The 16309-nt window shown below is 42.6% G+C and overlaps 2 protein-coding genes across 2 annotated transcripts; one reads left to right on the top strand and one right to left on the bottom strand.

The window, feature by feature from the left end:
* Positions 1-6964: 6964 nt before the first annotated feature.
* Positions 6965-8498, top strand: LOC139292122 (trace amine-associated receptor 13c-like). The gene is made up of 2 exons (XM_070914299.1): positions 6965-7140; positions 7679-8498. Exons 1-2 carry the CDS (start codon positions 6965-6967, stop codon positions 8496-8498), a joined length of 996 nt encoding a protein of 331 aa, XP_070770400.1.
* Positions 8499-11020: 2522 nt separating this feature from the next.
* On the bottom strand, positions 11021-12187 carry LOC139292324 (trace amine-associated receptor 13c-like). Its single transcript, XM_070914637.1, has 2 exons — positions 11994-12187; positions 11021-11840 (listed from the first exon to the last, which is right to left on the bottom strand). The coding sequence occupies exons 1-2, from the start codon at positions 12149-12151 to the stop codon at positions 11021-11023; spliced, it is 978 nt and encodes a 325-aa protein (XP_070770738.1). The 5' UTR covers positions 12152-12187.
* Positions 12188-16309: the final 4122 nt, after the last annotated feature.

Raw genomic sequence — 16309 nt, 5'->3', positions numbered from 1 at the left:
ATGTTCACTGAGTACAATGTTACCAAGAAGTTTGAGGCGAAAGACGCTACCTCCCATGTTTTGTGGCCATAAGAGACGTAAGAAAGCCTGACTGGAGTTCACCAAACCATTTGTGGAGAAGCCAAAAATCTTTGCGAGAATGTGCTCTGAACAGATGAGACCAGACACCAGTTGAACACACCTCTCACTGTCATATCAGTTAATCACTCCCACGAACTCCCACAAAGTTGTCATGTGTCACTCAAATTAATAAACCAAACCAGACTCATAATTTTAGCTATCTCCACAACCAGAAAACATCAACGTGAATTTGGGTATTTTGACATCTTAATTTAATCAATTTGATCTGAGATTCTCTCAGTTGTACTTGAGTTGTCCCCTCTGTTTATCCCAGACCCAGCCAGTAGGCCTTTTTCACAGCAGGCATTTTGACTTTTCATTGTGGGAAAAGCACAGGTGTTACTAATAGCGAAGAGTAATAGCAGGACCCTGAAACGGAAATGGAATTCAACCATGATACATTTTATCATTCACACCTGTGCTTTTCCTACTTTGTCAAAGGGCCTCAGTTATTTAGGTTGTCTTTGGGGAAAAATGAACGTTTTTGCGCAGTCTAGGGTAAGAAACTCCTGGAGTAGAAGAGGTTACGGCTTATACAAGAAGGAGTTTGTTGCTTCTTCCAGGGCAGTGACGGAGGAAACAAAGATCTCTGAAACACTGAGCCACTTTAAAGCAACAGGGCTGAAAATGGTTCATCACTGTGGAGCATTTGATACAACATGGTGACATCTGCTGGCCAACTCTTGGTATTGCATTTGAATGGAAGGATTTAGGGCGAAAGGAATGAATTAGTGAGGCAAAATACAAGTAAAATTCTCACTGTTATCAATTTGCACGCTTCTTCAATTGATGCATTTACAGACTACTGTATAGTGCATATATATAAATGCAGAGATAAATGCTGATACACCTGTAAAATGCGTTTGGATGATATGTTTGTGCAACTAGTAAAGTGACTGATATTTAGGCAAAAGTAATACAGGTATGTGGTTTTACATGTTTTTTACTGCCTTGTTTCCAACACTAATATCCTGCTGAGCATAAAATATGGAACCGCACATTAACAGAGAAATAACATGTATATATGTATATTATATGGAGTTTGTCTGCACTAGTTTTAGATGAATACAGGTATAACAGCATGTGTCTGCGTACAGCACCCATAAGTTACATTTTACAGTAGATCCTGCAATCTGCTGGCAATAATTAAGATCGCACCAGTGCTGGTTTAGATGAGAGTGGATGAGCTTTTCAGTAACTTAGCAGTGACAGAATGCATTAAAGAAAAAAACAAAAAAATGAATGTACCCTAACACAATCAAATTCTAAGCATAGAGCTAAAGTTTAATATCCAGGGGGGCAATTGTTCTTATAGTTTCTTATAGTTTTAAAGTATACATTTCTGATTAACAAAAATAAGAGGTATTTCGATGCATTGTTTTCTAACAATTCTAAAGATCAATATCAAACACAGCCACAAGTGGATATTGGTGGGGTCCAATGTCCGGCTTCAGAGAGGAAGAGAGCTTGAAAAGCTTGAAGACTATGCGAGGACTTGATCATCGTGGGACTTGAACCCAGGACCTCGGGTGAGGTGACTTACACTGTGAGCCACTGAGGACTTGCTTTGTCATGCACCTTCTCACATTTTGAGGGAACAAAATGGCACGGACCAAACAGGAGCATTATGGCTATTTAAACTCGTGATGCTGCTACAGTGCCACCTGTTGGCGAAAAGGCACCAAATTTGTTAAAGTCACTCAGACGTCAGACTTCTAAACATCTCCACCAAACTTGGTTACAGTAGCACAAAGTGTTCAGGAGATATGATAATTTTTGCAATATAAGCTCTGCTGACAGCATTTGCCATTTACCATATTGTCAGTCTACTCATTTAAATCAGTTTTTTTTCAGTTGTTCTGAATAACAGCATCAGCCAAATGCTTGAAATGTAAAATGTAATGCAGTGTGTTATCTCTACAGTATCTTCTGAATGCTTTTCAAAGGCGAGTACAGAATCCGGTTAAGGTTTCAGGATGCTGGATGCATGTTGAAGTTTCAGCGATTCAGAGGCTAAGAAAGCAAAGGCACGAAGCAACATTGACAATGGGAGTCAGGTGACTGGGACAGGTGGAAAAGTCTGAGGGCATCTGTTGGACAGGTAGACAATGGCAGTGACTACAAAGCTTCAAGGAAATGCAAGAGCCTGGGAAAGTGGGGATGTTGCTGAAGGGAGGGACAGAGGCAGAATATGCGAAACAAGGCATCCATTATGACATCTTTACTTTTTTTTTTTTTCCTGCTTGTTGACAAAGCCTTTGAAGCTTTTACCTTACACTACCAAAAATGGCCAGGCATCAAGAAAAAAGTATGGACACATTCCTTTGTTTTATTGTTTTGTTTCTGTTTAATCTATATGGCCCTGGAATATGCACGTTTCAACAACAACCATGGGAGTTGCTGATCAGATTGCACGGCATGTAATTGGCCTTTGTAATCACTACTAAAATTCACTTGGGTTCCCTCTGGTGGCCTTTAGTAGGAACATCAACTTCCAGAGGAAAAACACTGAATCCACATCATTCCTGTGCTGACGTCGCAATACTGCTGACCTGTGTGGCATGTTGGACTTGAGCTGATGTATTTGCATTGACGGGAGCCAAGCGTATGTAGTCAAAAACAAAGAATGAAAGTATCTTTTCTTATCAAATATTTCATATTTAATTAGATAATATCTCTGTTGGAAAGAAAAAAAAGCTTGTTTGATGGAGACATTTATTCTTATTGTTTTCATATTTTTAGCACTATTTGTTTTCATATTTTTATTCATCCAGACATCTATCTATTGACTCAAAACAACCTGAAAAAAACTTTTACTTTCACTTTCAGCGGCAAGAAATGCTTTTTGTCACTCCATCGTACTCTCTGCATGACATACTTTCATCACAGTATCTTGGCCGAGGAGTTGGGCTGCAGTATCTTGGGTATAATGGTGAGTTTCATAGCTTTTCTACACCAGGAATAGAAAAAGGCATGGATCAGAGGATTTAGACAGGAGTTAAAAATACAACAAAAAACTCAACAACGTTGTTTGCGGCTACAACACTAAAACAATAATATGGACAGGAGCAGAGAACAACTACAACCACAACACCACGTTTTCTGGCTTCTGGCAGAAAATACCCAACACAGACACAAACTTGAATTGTTGAAACCTGAGCACTACAGTGTCAGGTGTCAACAGCTTTTCATTCACATTGTGGTCCTATAATCAGCTAAATTACACATCTCACATTTGTCTCAGAGCTTTACAATCTGTACAACATACGACGCTCTCTATTCTATTAGGCCTTCAACAAAGATTATTCAAAGGGCTGCTCTTCATCAATCACCTATAAAATCTGTTCCTACAGCACATGTATGCACCACAACACAACAGTCTGCTGTTCAGTATAAAGGGTTTCTCGGGCACCAAGAAATATGGGGAGTAGAAGCCTGTTCGTGCCTCCAAGTGCGGAACCACCAAAGTGGCTCCTTTTCGGAGGAGCGTAGCCACAGCCTCCTCCAAGGCTGCCCTCTCGGCGGGGACAGAGAGATAGGTCTGAACTATGCCGCTGAACAGAGGTGGCTGGCCGCAGAACTATAGCGTAGCCCCTTCGCAGCGTCCTGTCCAACCAGGCAGAGAGAGGACCACAGAGCCACACCCATGCCAGGTGATGGGCTGTTGGCGCCAAGGCGACAGGATCGGCCTCTACGGGGGAGGAAAGGGGGAACGTCCCCTCTGATGCAGGTGGGACGCCTCACACAGCTAACAGTGCTAATACCCAAAACATTATGGCTAACAGTGCTAAGACCTGAATCGTGGAGCGGTGACAATGTTGGAAGTCCTTAATGAGCTGAGTGTCCAAAATGAATGATCACGGAACACAGGCCCCTTCCGCGGCGGCAAACGTCCAGGAGCAGATTAACTGAGTAGGCGGGATGATCATTGATGACCCGGGCGGGTGGAGGGTGTTCGGACAGAGGGCAAAGGGGGCTGTCAGAGACTGGTTTAATTTGTGAGACATGGAATGTGGGATAAACTCTCATGGTACCTGGTAGTTTTAAGCGGACAGCTGAGGTGTTATTTATTAGAGGCAGTCTTTAAAGGGATATTTTTGGTTGGGAGCCAAACTTTATGACTTGGTATGTAATTCGGGGCCTGGGTCCGATGGCGGTTGGTGATGTTTTGGTTGTCTTCCACAGAGCAAAGCATTGCAGCACGGGTGTGTCTCCAGACTTGGCGGCACCGTCTGAGATGCATCTGGACTGAGGGAACAGATAACTTGCTCTCCTGAGAGAGAAACATAGATGGTTGATATCCCAAAGAAACTTCAAAAGGGGACAAAGCTGTGGCAAAGCTGGTGAGTGAGTTGTGCGCATATCCAATCCATGGGGGATGAGAACTCCAGGAGGAGAGGTTGGAAGCAGTGACACAGTGCAGAGCGGCATCGAGGTCCTGATTTGTCCTCTCAGTTTGACCATTGGACTGGGGGTGAAAACCAGATGAGAGGCTCATGGTGGTACCCAGAGCCTGGCAGAACGCCCTCCAAAATTGAAATATGAATTGGGGACCCAGGTCCAATACAATGTCCAGCGGAATCCCATGGACCCGAACCACGTGCAACACCAACCGATCGGCCATTACACTGGCAGATGGAAGCTTGGGGAGAGCCACAAAATGGATTAGCTTTAGTGAAACGGTCTACAATGGTGAGAATGGCTGTGTTACCTTTGGTGGGCAGGTGACCCGTCACAAAGTCCAAGGCGACGTGGGACCAGGGACGAACCGGGACAGGAAGCGTTGGAGCAGCCCAGATGGAAGACGGTGAGAGGATTTTCCTCGGGCACATACCATGCAGGTGGAGACAAAGGTGCGGGTATCAGTTTCCATGGATGACAACCAGAAGTTTGTCTTAAGAGGGGATAGAGTGCGTGACATACCAGGGTGACAGGAGAACTTGGAGTTGTGCACCCACTAGAGGACCTGGGAGCAGACTGAATCAGGTACATATAAACGGTCGTGTGGACCGTTACCAGGATCAGGTTGTGACTGCTGGGCCTCCCTTACTGCTGACTCGATCTCCCAGGAAATGGCTGCCACCACACACGTGAAAAGATGCTATCTGGGACGGGGGAAACCTCCAGACAAACTGGCGAGAGAGAGCCTCAGGTTTAATGTTTTTAGAAGCAGGCGGTAAGTTAAGGTGAAGTTAAACCTACCGAAAAAGTAGTGCCCGCCATGCCTGCCGTGAGTTAAACCTCTTGGCTGTTTGGATGTAGGCCAGGTTCTTATGAGCAGTCCAAACCAAGAACGGGTGTTCAACTCCCTCCAACCAATGCCTCCATTCTTCCAATGCTATCTTGACAGCCAGCAGCTCCCGATTGCCGACTTTGTAGTTCCTCTCAGCAGGGGTTAGGTGTCTGGAGAAAAAGGCACAAGAATGAAGCTTCTGGTCCGAACTGGAGCTTTGCGAGAGGATGGCCCCCACACGTGTATCTGAGATATCCACTACGACCACAAACTGCAGAGAGACCTGTGGTTGCCTTCAGTCTTCCCCATCTTCGGCGGCTCCTCCCCTTTGGTCTGTCACTGGTTCCGGCTGCCAATCATGAGTCTTTCCATGATTGGCAGTGCTACTCCCACTGATATAAGTGACGTTGTGAGCAGTCCGTGTCTGTGCCCCTCTGTGTTGTGATGTTGACTTTGTGATGCTGTTAACTCAGACTTATAAGTGTATAGATCGATGTTAGTTCATTAGTTTTTTACTTTCAGCTGTGGTAAGTCAGTGGGGGTTGTGTTGAAAGCTCGGTTTTGTTCTGCTTGTTTCATGATTTGGCGCCACTCACTGGCCTTACACTTTGTACCTCGCCTCATCTCCTGACTCTCTCTTTGTTAAGTGTGTTGAGTATGGAGCTTGTAGCTTGTAGCTCTATACCACCTCCTGGGCGGCACCGGTGTAACAGCGATCCAGAGAGACAGCCGTCATCCTGAGCAACGGCCGTCCTTAACCGGGCCACCCTCGGACTATACCCCATCACCTGACTGTCCCACCCATCTTGACACCTGTTACCACTTCCCTGATCTTCCCTGGAGTGTGCTTCCTGCTTTCTTACAGTGCAGACGCTTTGCTGCTCGCTCATTCTTTTGCTGGTATCCTTGTTTGATTCTGCTAAATGTTATGGACAGCGGATCCTGGACACACACAATCACCGGGACTTTCATTCATGAAAGACATATAAGGCTACCACCATATATTTTTTATCACGTTTATTACGTCTCCAGTACAGCTCAAGTCCTTTCCCAGGGAAATTATTTTTTCTTAGGCTTTGCAACATGAGTTCCAGAGAGGATTACTGGACAAAAAGTCAAATATTCTGTCACATTAACAAGTGTTAAAGCCAGTAAAACCATGTACAACTAAAGATGGCAGAAGATCTCTTTCTTGCTCAATAACCAAAAGATTTCATTCATTTTCAAAGGCTTTCGTGTGTAACACCATGCCATGTGCCATAGCCTTAGGTGTTGGTGGGCTCTGTCCTTTAACTGCACAAGGATACTCTTACTAATTTGAGGACAGGTCTCCATACTGACCGACAATGTTAATTAAATGTTAATTTTCTTTTTATATTTCATAGAATCTGCATTAAAGTTGTTTGTTTCTTTGGCTGTTGTTAAAACTATAAAAACTCAATAGCCTGCAGGAGTCACAGTGAATGCATTTGATCATTACATCATAGAATCAATGCGTTGTGTTTTGATTATGGGACAAGAGGGAGGAGCAAGATAAAAGAGCTTTATGACGGGAACTGAGACAGAAAGCTATCAGAGCTCCACAGCTTCTCGCCTCCTTTTCTCTCTCTGATGATGGAGACCCTGGAAGGAACCGAACTCTGCTTCCCACAACTCCTCAACACCTCCTGCAGGAAGCCACTGCAGCATCGTGCTGAGACCGTATTCCTTTACATCCTGCTGTCTTGCATCTCTCTGCTCACTGTGGCTCTCAACCTGCTGGTCGTCATCTCTATCTCCCACTTCAGGCATAAGATGAATTTATAAGCATAAGTACTTAATGTTGAAAGAGTTGGCTTTGGGACAACATAGATATTGTTACATTTTACAAAAAAATGTGATGTTTTGAGATGAAACATAGTGCTACCAGTACTAACTTACTACTACAGCTAATAATAGCTATCAGTGAATGTATGAATTATATGAATGTCGGAGTCATCCAAGCTGCTGCATACTCTCTAACCTTCTCCTCCTCGACTTCAGACACAAACAAAGTAGTATTCAAAACTGGTATATGTACTACATCTGTCTTTGATAAGCACATCCTAGCTATTTAAAACATGTTACAATTTAAATTGTATTTATATAGCACCAAATTATAACAGAAGTTCACTCTCAGGGCTCTTTTCATAGAGCAGGTCTAGACCATACTATACTGTTCTATACTGTATTGTTTTGTATCTGGGCATATTTTGTTTATTTTATTATTCAGATGATAATATCCTTATGAATTCTACAACTACTACGTATAATAATATGTTCCCTGATGATATTCTTTCTCTCCAGGCAGCTCCACACCCCCACCAACCTCCTCCTCCTCTCGCTGGCTTTTTCAGACTTCCTTGTTGGCCTCCTGCTGATGCCGGTTCAAATCCTCCTTATTGGGGGCTGCTGGTTTTTGGGGAGCTTGATATGTGGACTGTATTACTATGCCTCTTTTATCCTTACATCTGCCTCAGTAGGAAACATGGTGCTCATATCAGTTGACCGATATGTGGCCATTTGTGACCCTTTATGTTACCCCACCAAAGTCACACAGAAAAGAGTTCGGATCTGTGTTTGTCTGTGTTGGGCCTGCTCCGTGTTCTATAATGGTATGATACTGATTGACTTCCTGAAACATCCAGACAGATATAATTCCTGCTATGGAGAGTGTGTAGTTGTAATCAGCTTCGTAACAGGAGCTGTTGATGTCATGTTGACCTTTATTGGCCCCATTGCTGTCATCGTAGTTCTGTATATGAGAGTATTTGTGGTGGCTGTGTCTCAGGCTCGAGCCACGAGGTCTCATATTGCAGCTGTTTCACGCCGGCACTCGGTGAAAGTAACTGCTAAGAAATCTGAGAGAAAAGCTGCCAGAACTCTCGGTGTCATCGTGGTTGTGTTTCTAATATGTTTCTGTCCTTATTTTTATCCCTCTCTCGCGGGCCAGGACATGTCAACCAGTGTGGCATTTTCAATTTTTGGGGTCTGGCTCCTTTATTGTAACTCCTGTCTAAATCCAGTGGTCTACGCTTTTTTCTACCCCTGGTTCAGGAAATCTATTAAGCTAATTGTTACACTTCAGATACTGCAGCCTGACTCATGTGATGCCAACATACTGTAGAGACGTCTGTAGAGAACTAAAATCACAGAAAAGTTTGTTTTTTGTTGGGGGTTTTTTTTTTTTACCAAGTAAATAAGGAGCAGATTCTTGTTGTTGTTTTCACAAGAGACTGTTATTGTTCATGTCTTTGGGTGACTCAGTTCAACAACCTTACATTAGCTGGATCAGAACAGAACATTTATTTTTTGCTAAAATACCCTGAACTTGTATATGAACATTATCATGATTCATTTGTGTATTCTGAGTCTGTGAACTAACGTAGATGAAAAATGGCTAATTGTTTTCTCCATGGTTTTGAAGTGGCCTGCCTAGCTTTCAAATGATCAAGTAAACACAGACAAAATACAGAGAAAAAAAGTAGGTGATTGACTGAAATCACAATAAAAGGCAAAACATTAAAACAATGCTGTAAATGATTTAATCTATCGATTATATCTTAATAATTAATGACAGGTTGTGAGATCACCTCTGATGACACTGGTCAAATCTTTTTATGTTTGATCTGAAGAATAGTTTATCTGACACATTAAAGATAAAGATAACCTGCCGTTGTACACATAAACAACATTTTTAAGTTCAGTTATCAACATTATTTGCATTCTTCACAAACAATCACTAAACCAGATGATTTTACTCTGTTGGTCTGGGATCTGATATATGACCATGAATTATCTTTTCACACAACACAGAAGAAATATGGTATCAGCACACATTTCAAATGGTAACTCAGACAACTTCTGTTATGATATCATATTGTTGTTAACACATAATAAAGCATAAACACCAGCAAATTCAAAGAGGTCGATGTTTGTCACACCTTACGTTATATCATAAAATGGTCATATAATTGCTGAAATGTTGGAGCGAGGTGATCACAAGCAGCAGGCGACAATAAACACAATGTGACAAATGCCCACGAAGTCTGACCTCACTTAACTCCAGGATTGCTCTGTCAACCGTTTTTAACCTGAGCAGAAGTCTAGTTAGGCAGAATAAAGGAAAACCTGCCTTTATGATTATACGTGTCTTTGTTGCCAGGAATAAAAGTTGAGCTTAGCTTTTCTCCTGCTGATCATTTTAGATGAACTAATGAGCAGAAAATAAATTCATACAAGTGCAAAAGCAATCAGGTACGCACGTGGCGAGTTCATAACAGAGCCAATATTATTTAATTTGTTTTGTGAATACACTCATACTGAAATCCTGACGAAACAAAATCTCACTCTATCTAAACATTTAATTTAGTGCTTGTGTGAAGAGTGTCCGAACGCTCTTTTTGTTTTTTGTTTTTTATCACATCAGGAGTAATGAATGAATGAACGAGGAAGTGATTTCGGACACAGCTGCTTAGCAGATTGCGTCAGTTCAGGACGAGCAGTGAAGTCTCTGCTGATTGGCTATTGGCTGTTTCATTCATGCTTCACCATCAGTGGCTCATTCACATATTACTCGTAACATCCAGTTACATTCACATACATCAACTCATATATCTGTTGAACCTTTTGATGTTGACTTTACAAAGACTTCATATATTCATAATATTCTGAATACTGTACACTTATTGATGTGTCTGTTGTGCTGGGAGTTTAATTTGGTTACACAATTAGTTAGTAAGTGTCTTAAACTGAACTGGTCTTTTATCACCTTTGACCCAACATTTCTCTCAGAAGAAGAATCAAGGAATTGATTGAATTGCATGATCTGCCACAACACTCAGTGTGTGTGTGTGTGTGTGTGTGTGTGTGTGTCCCTCCTACATTTGGGATGAGGCCCTGTATGGTTACTGTTTGGACATTTTGTGCACCTTTACTAATGTTATTTTCCTGCATTTCCACCCCAGTTGTTTACTCTTTTAGCTCCTGCAGCCATCATATTATTAATTCATCGTATTATTAATTCCAAACAGACATTCATCAACTTTCTACTTCTCTCAGTGTGTTTCCTGCCGCTGTACTTACTCCCTGACAGCTGTTGTCTGATGAGAGTAGATTATATTTAAGCAAAACAGTTTCTTGTGCCAATATAATAAATAAAACATGACTATTATTTTATACACAGCATCTTTATTATTTGAAAACTATGGCTCCGTTCTGTTGTAGAACTGTCATTTGGACAGGAGAGAATGAAACAAAAGTTAGACATGGCTTTGGTTTTTAAACAGAAATGAATGTATGACTGAATGTATGAAACTAATCAAATAATTCGAAATTAAGTTCATTTTAGTGCATGTTTCTGGCTTGAGCTAATCATGGAAAGTATATTAATCACACATACAAACACAGGTTCACACATAAATGTCAGCGTGTGTATATGTATGTCTGTGATGAAAATTGATAGCAGTATGTTTCATAGGCCCCAAGATTAATCAAAAGTTACATACACATATACAGTGTAATATAGGATTAAAAAACAACAGGTTTTCACAAGATATTTTTGCTCAAGAACAACACAAATTATTACATTTCCCCTTTCATGAAGGACAATTCAGTTTAAAGACAAAGGTCGAACACCTCTGCACGTCACTATAGCATTTTAGCATCACGGGAGCCAGGCTTCAGTATCTGAAGTGTCAGAATGAGTTTAATACATTTTCTGAACCAGGGGTAGAAAAAGGCGTAGATGATGGGGTTCAAACAGGAGTTAAAATGTGCCAGCCAGATCTCAAAGGCTGCAGAGGAAGCATCGACTGAGGTGTCCTCACCTGCCAGAGCGGGGTAATAGTATGGACAGAAACAAAACAAAAACACAACTATAACAATACCAAGAGTCCTGGCTGCTTTCATCTCCGTTTTCTTCAAATTTACAGTCCCTGAACGTTGGCCTGTTACAGCTGCAATATGAGACCGCAGTGCACGAGCCTGAGACACAGCCACCACAAATACCCTCAAATACAGAAGTATGATGGCAGTAATGGGTATGATAAAGGTGAAAACAAGGTCAACAATTCCTGCAATGTAATTGATTATAACCACGCACTCTCCAGAACAGGAGTTGGACCTGCCTGGTTGTTCCAGGTGATCATTTAAAAGGAGAATCCTATAGAAAACAGAACAAACCCAACACAAACAAACACAAATTTGCACTCTTTTCTTAGTGACTTTGGTGGAGTAATGCAGAGGGTCACAAATGGCTATATAGCGGTCAACTGATATCAGCACCATGTTGGCCACTGAGGCAGAGGTAATGACGTAGTCTACAACATAATAGAGAGTGCACAGAATGTCACCAAGAAACCAGCATGCCTCTATGTAAATGATTTCAACCGGCATCAGCAGGAGGCCCACAAGGAGGTCTGACACAGCCAGAGAGAGGAGGAGGAGGTTGGTGGGGGTGTGGAGCTGCCTGGAGAGGAAGAACACCATCACTATTATCATCATCTAGACATTTAAAAGGAGTAATGTGTTTAAATGCATTTGGAAATGGCAATGGCAAAATAACAACACATGTCTTCTGATAGTTTAGGACAGTTAGAACATTTCAGATTATTATATCTGCCTGAAGTGGGAGATGGAGATGATGACCACCAGGTTAAGAGCCACAGTGGTCAGAGAAATGGAGGAAAGCAGAACATAAATCAGCATGGCCTGAGGGTGTGCAGGCTTCTTGCAAGAGGAGTTTCGCTGAGGAAAGCAGAGCTCAGCGGGGGTTTCCATCACCAGAGAGGAGAAGCTGCTGAGCTCTGGCAGCTTACTGGCCAGAACTCTGTCACACAGCTCTTTTATCATTCTCCTCCCTTTGCCTCCTCCACCCTAGAGCTCACATTTTCTCGTACGTGGAGACTGACGTCCCTCCTCCCTAAATCTTTACATCGTACTTTTTTCCATACTGTATACCTGTTTTGTTTTTGGTTTTCTGTTTTGTCTGTCTCTTTGCATTTGAATAATAATCTGATAATGTTTTTTTGAAATGTTGTGATAACAATTTAATTCTCAAAGCAATATTCATCAATTTCTTGGCCACCTGGGGGCAGAAATCCATAACAAACATTGCACACATGTTTGACATATTGTAACATGTGAGCAAAACATCCAGCAGCAACTTAAGCGTTCATTTTGAGTCATGTTTCTTGCCACCTGGTGAATACAAGTCCTATATTCACTCTCATTTAGCTTCGTTTTGGTGTCCACCCTCTCCTCAGAGAAATATCTGGCTCTTCAGCAGCTAAATGCTACACTATGTTCTCCAGTGGGTCGCTAACTTTGTCTGCTGTTGGCTGCTGCAGGTACCATTTGCTGAAAACAACTCTGTGTTTGTGTCCACTTGATGGATATAAGTCCAATATTCTCTCTCTCCTTTTAGCTCTGTTTTGGTCTCAATGAACTCCTGAGAAATACTGTATCAGGATCTTTAGCTGCCAGGTAGCGTAGTGGGTCTATTGAGAGCTTTTACCTTAAAAACAGGTGCCTGATGTGGCTGGAAGAGAGGTTGATAAGAGGGATGAGACTGACCGCAAACGATAAAGTTTCACACTGAAAAACCAAAACAACCAAGACGCTCTGTAGAAGTGAGATTGATCTGTGATGAAGGCTAATCCCATATCTCACTGTCAGGGACAGCCAGAACGTGCTCCTCTAGCTTGGCCTGGTATGACAGTATGAAGGCCCAGGAATGTCCAGCTTGTCACAGGTGCATTTACATACACATGCTACAAGCCAATGGGTGCACCTTCAGTGTCATTTCTTTCTGGCGGCAGTGGATTTGCGACCTGGCCAGATGAAAAGACCCGGAGAGAGTCAAAATACTCTCCATCGGAAAGAGGAGCATCAAATGCCTCAACAGACCCATTGGAGTCCCCTTCCTTATTAACACCAGACTGTCACCAGTCCACAACTCCCCCCACCCCACCCCCCTCTCCTTAACAGCGGACCAGGTGAGAAGGCAGCTGAGATCCATCAAGGTGAAAAAGGCCTCGGGGCCAGACGGAATCAGCCCCAGACTGCTCAAGGATTGTGCAGACCAGCTCTGTGGGGTGGTCATGCACATGTCCAATATGAGCCTCGGTCTGGAAAAAGTCCCGGCCCTGTGGAAGACTTCCTGCGTGGTCCCGGTACCCAAAACGGCACACCCCAGGGAACTCAACCACTACAGGCCTGTCGCCCTGACCTCTCACCTTATGAAGACCATGGAGAGGATCATCCTCAAACACCTGCGACCCCTGGTGAGCACAATGCTGGACCCTCTCCAGTTTGCTGTACCGTCCCGGAATCGGGGTACAGCTACTACACAGATCCCTCTCCCACCTGGAAAACACTGGAAGCACTGTGAGGATCATGTTCTTTGACTTCTTCAGTGCCTTCAACACCAGCCAGCCAGCACTGCTGAGGGTGAAGTTGGAGGGAGCGGGAGTGGACCGTCACCTGGCTTCATGGACAATGGACTACCTCACCAACAGACCACAGTATGTGAGGCTCCGGGACTGTGTGTCTGATGTGGTGGTCTGCAGCACGGGGGCCCCCCCAGGGTACGGTTCTCTCTCCATTCCTCTTCACCCTCTACACCTCGGACTTCAGACACAACACTGTCAGCTGTCACATCCAGAAGTTCTCTGACGACACTGCCATCGTTGGATGTGTGTCTGAGGGGAATGACCTGGAATACAGGGAGGTCATCAGCGACTTTGTCAGCTGGTGTGGATGGTGTGTCATCCAGCATCCAGGGTTTGGACATTGAGGTGGTGGAGAACTACAAATTCCTGGGTGTTCTCCTGAACAATAAACAGGACTGGTCTAACCACACTCAGGCCCTGTACAAGAAGGGCCAAAGCCGCCTCCACCTGCTACCCATATTTTTTTATATCTGTATTTATTATTTGTATGTTGTTTTTCTTTTTAAAAAAATACTTTTAATTCTTATTGACACAGTGCTTGTCTGCTGTGTGCTTCTGCACCTTTCTGTCTTTGCTGCTGTGACTTGTAAATTTCCCCGCTGTGGGATTAATAAAGTCTAAGTCTAAATCTAAGTCCTGCTATGAGGTTCCTGGAGTTGTTAGCTCTGGTAGTGGGGTCAGCAACATTGTGTTTGTAGCATGGGGTCCTGCTGAGACAAGCTAGCTAGCACCAGTGGATTAACCGACACACTGAAAGGTTGGGTAGCCATAACCAAAGGTGACTGCATTGTGTGAGGTAACCAGCAGTATACTGGTGAGTTAATGAAATTTCAGAAGCAGCGGGGGAACAACGTTAGCTTGGTGGCCAGTGCAGTTTTTATGATATCTAGTGTGGTTACTATTAGCTGACGGTTGAGATTGGCTTTTGGTAGCTTTGATGCTAGCTTGGTCTCTAACCAACAAGCTAGGATCACCAGCAATGTTTTGACTGATAACTTACGAGTTTAGGTTTGGGGTTTGTTGTGTTTAAGTTCCCTCTGGTAAAAGACAAAACTCAATAGGCTGCAGGTTTGGAACTGCTCTCTGCACTCCTCACACAAAAACATCATGTCGTCAGCATTTAGCTTGCTTGTCCGTGGCTGACCTAAAAGCCACAACAAGGTAGTTTTCCTACAATTATGAGTTAAAGATCTCGTCATTTGGAGGTAAACATCTCGTTTGTGGCAGAGGCGTAGCCAGAGGGGGTGATTTTGGGTTTGTTTAATTGGTAGCTCAGTTAAGGGTCCAACAGCTACGTTGATAATCATTTCATGATTTTGCGAGATGTTATGTCTCATAATCGCAAAATACTTTTCTCACAGTTGACATAAAGATCTCCTGATTAAAAGATGAAAGATCTTCTCAAATATTTAAAAAATATACTTTTGTGCATCATGTTGGGAGTTTGTTGTTTTCACCTTTGATTGCAGTGATGTCATCACCTAAGACTGATGCAAGGAGGTGTGAAACCTTTCTGAGCCGGGGAGGTACACATCCATTAGGAGCAGTCTAGGAGCTGAACACTGGGAGTTGTTCAGTGTCTACAGGCAAATTAAATGTGAAAGGTCTTAAAAACAGTGTGTGTGTGTGTGTGTGTGTGTGTGTGTGTGTGGTGCGGTGCTGCTTATGGCCCTCTGAGGTTATGTAAAGTGTATTTTCCACCCATGTAGATCAGCTGGTGCACTTTCTTCTGTACATTTGAGTCCACTACAGTACCCACACTAACACTGTAAACAATAATAATAATAATAATAATAATAATAATAGCAACTCATACGTCTGATAATACTGTAGCCAAAGACTGGAGAAATAATGGAAGCTTTTATCTTGGTATTCATTTTTTTTTTAATCATGTTTAGGTTGTCATGGCCACAAATGATACATGGTTTTTCAGTGTCAGCCACAATCTTGTCATTTCTGCACCCTTTACACATCATGTCACATAAATCTACATATTCTATGGATGTGTCTGATGAGCCAACTTTTTTTCAAATGTGCGGGATGAAATCAGTACGTTCTTCTTTTTACATTCATATCAGTCATCACAAACTTTTCAAAGCGTGGAATATGATGAAGGGTTCTCCTTGCCATCACCATAGTCTAAACATCTGGAGATACAAAAAAAAAAGAATCTTCAAACATGAATCAAATCATTTTAAGGATTATTTTCTCTAAAATCTAGAGTGCTGGGTGATAGGTAATACGTCCTGTATTCTCTGGCACAGGAAAAGTGTGAGCGCTCACAACCCTGTTATCACCAACTCTGATGAAAAATGCTTTCATTGTCCATTATAGCCATCAAGAGATACTCGTCCTCCGGATCATGAATTGTTTTCAGTTTCAGAAAAACTGAAAACAGTTTGAAAATAAAGATGAATAGATACTATAGATGATAGATGTATGCATTAATATATACACACACAACACAAGGACAACAGCATTTTCA

Source organism: Enoplosus armatus, chromosome 11 (assembly GCF_043641665.1).
Source record: "Enoplosus armatus isolate fEnoArm2 chromosome 11, fEnoArm2.hap1, whole genome shotgun sequence".
NCBI lineage: Eukaryota > Metazoa > Chordata > Actinopteri > Centrarchiformes > Enoplosidae > Enoplosus > Enoplosus armatus.
The sequence above is the reverse complement of the archived record's forward strand: the minus strand, read 5'-3'. Positions and strand labels throughout refer to the sequence as shown.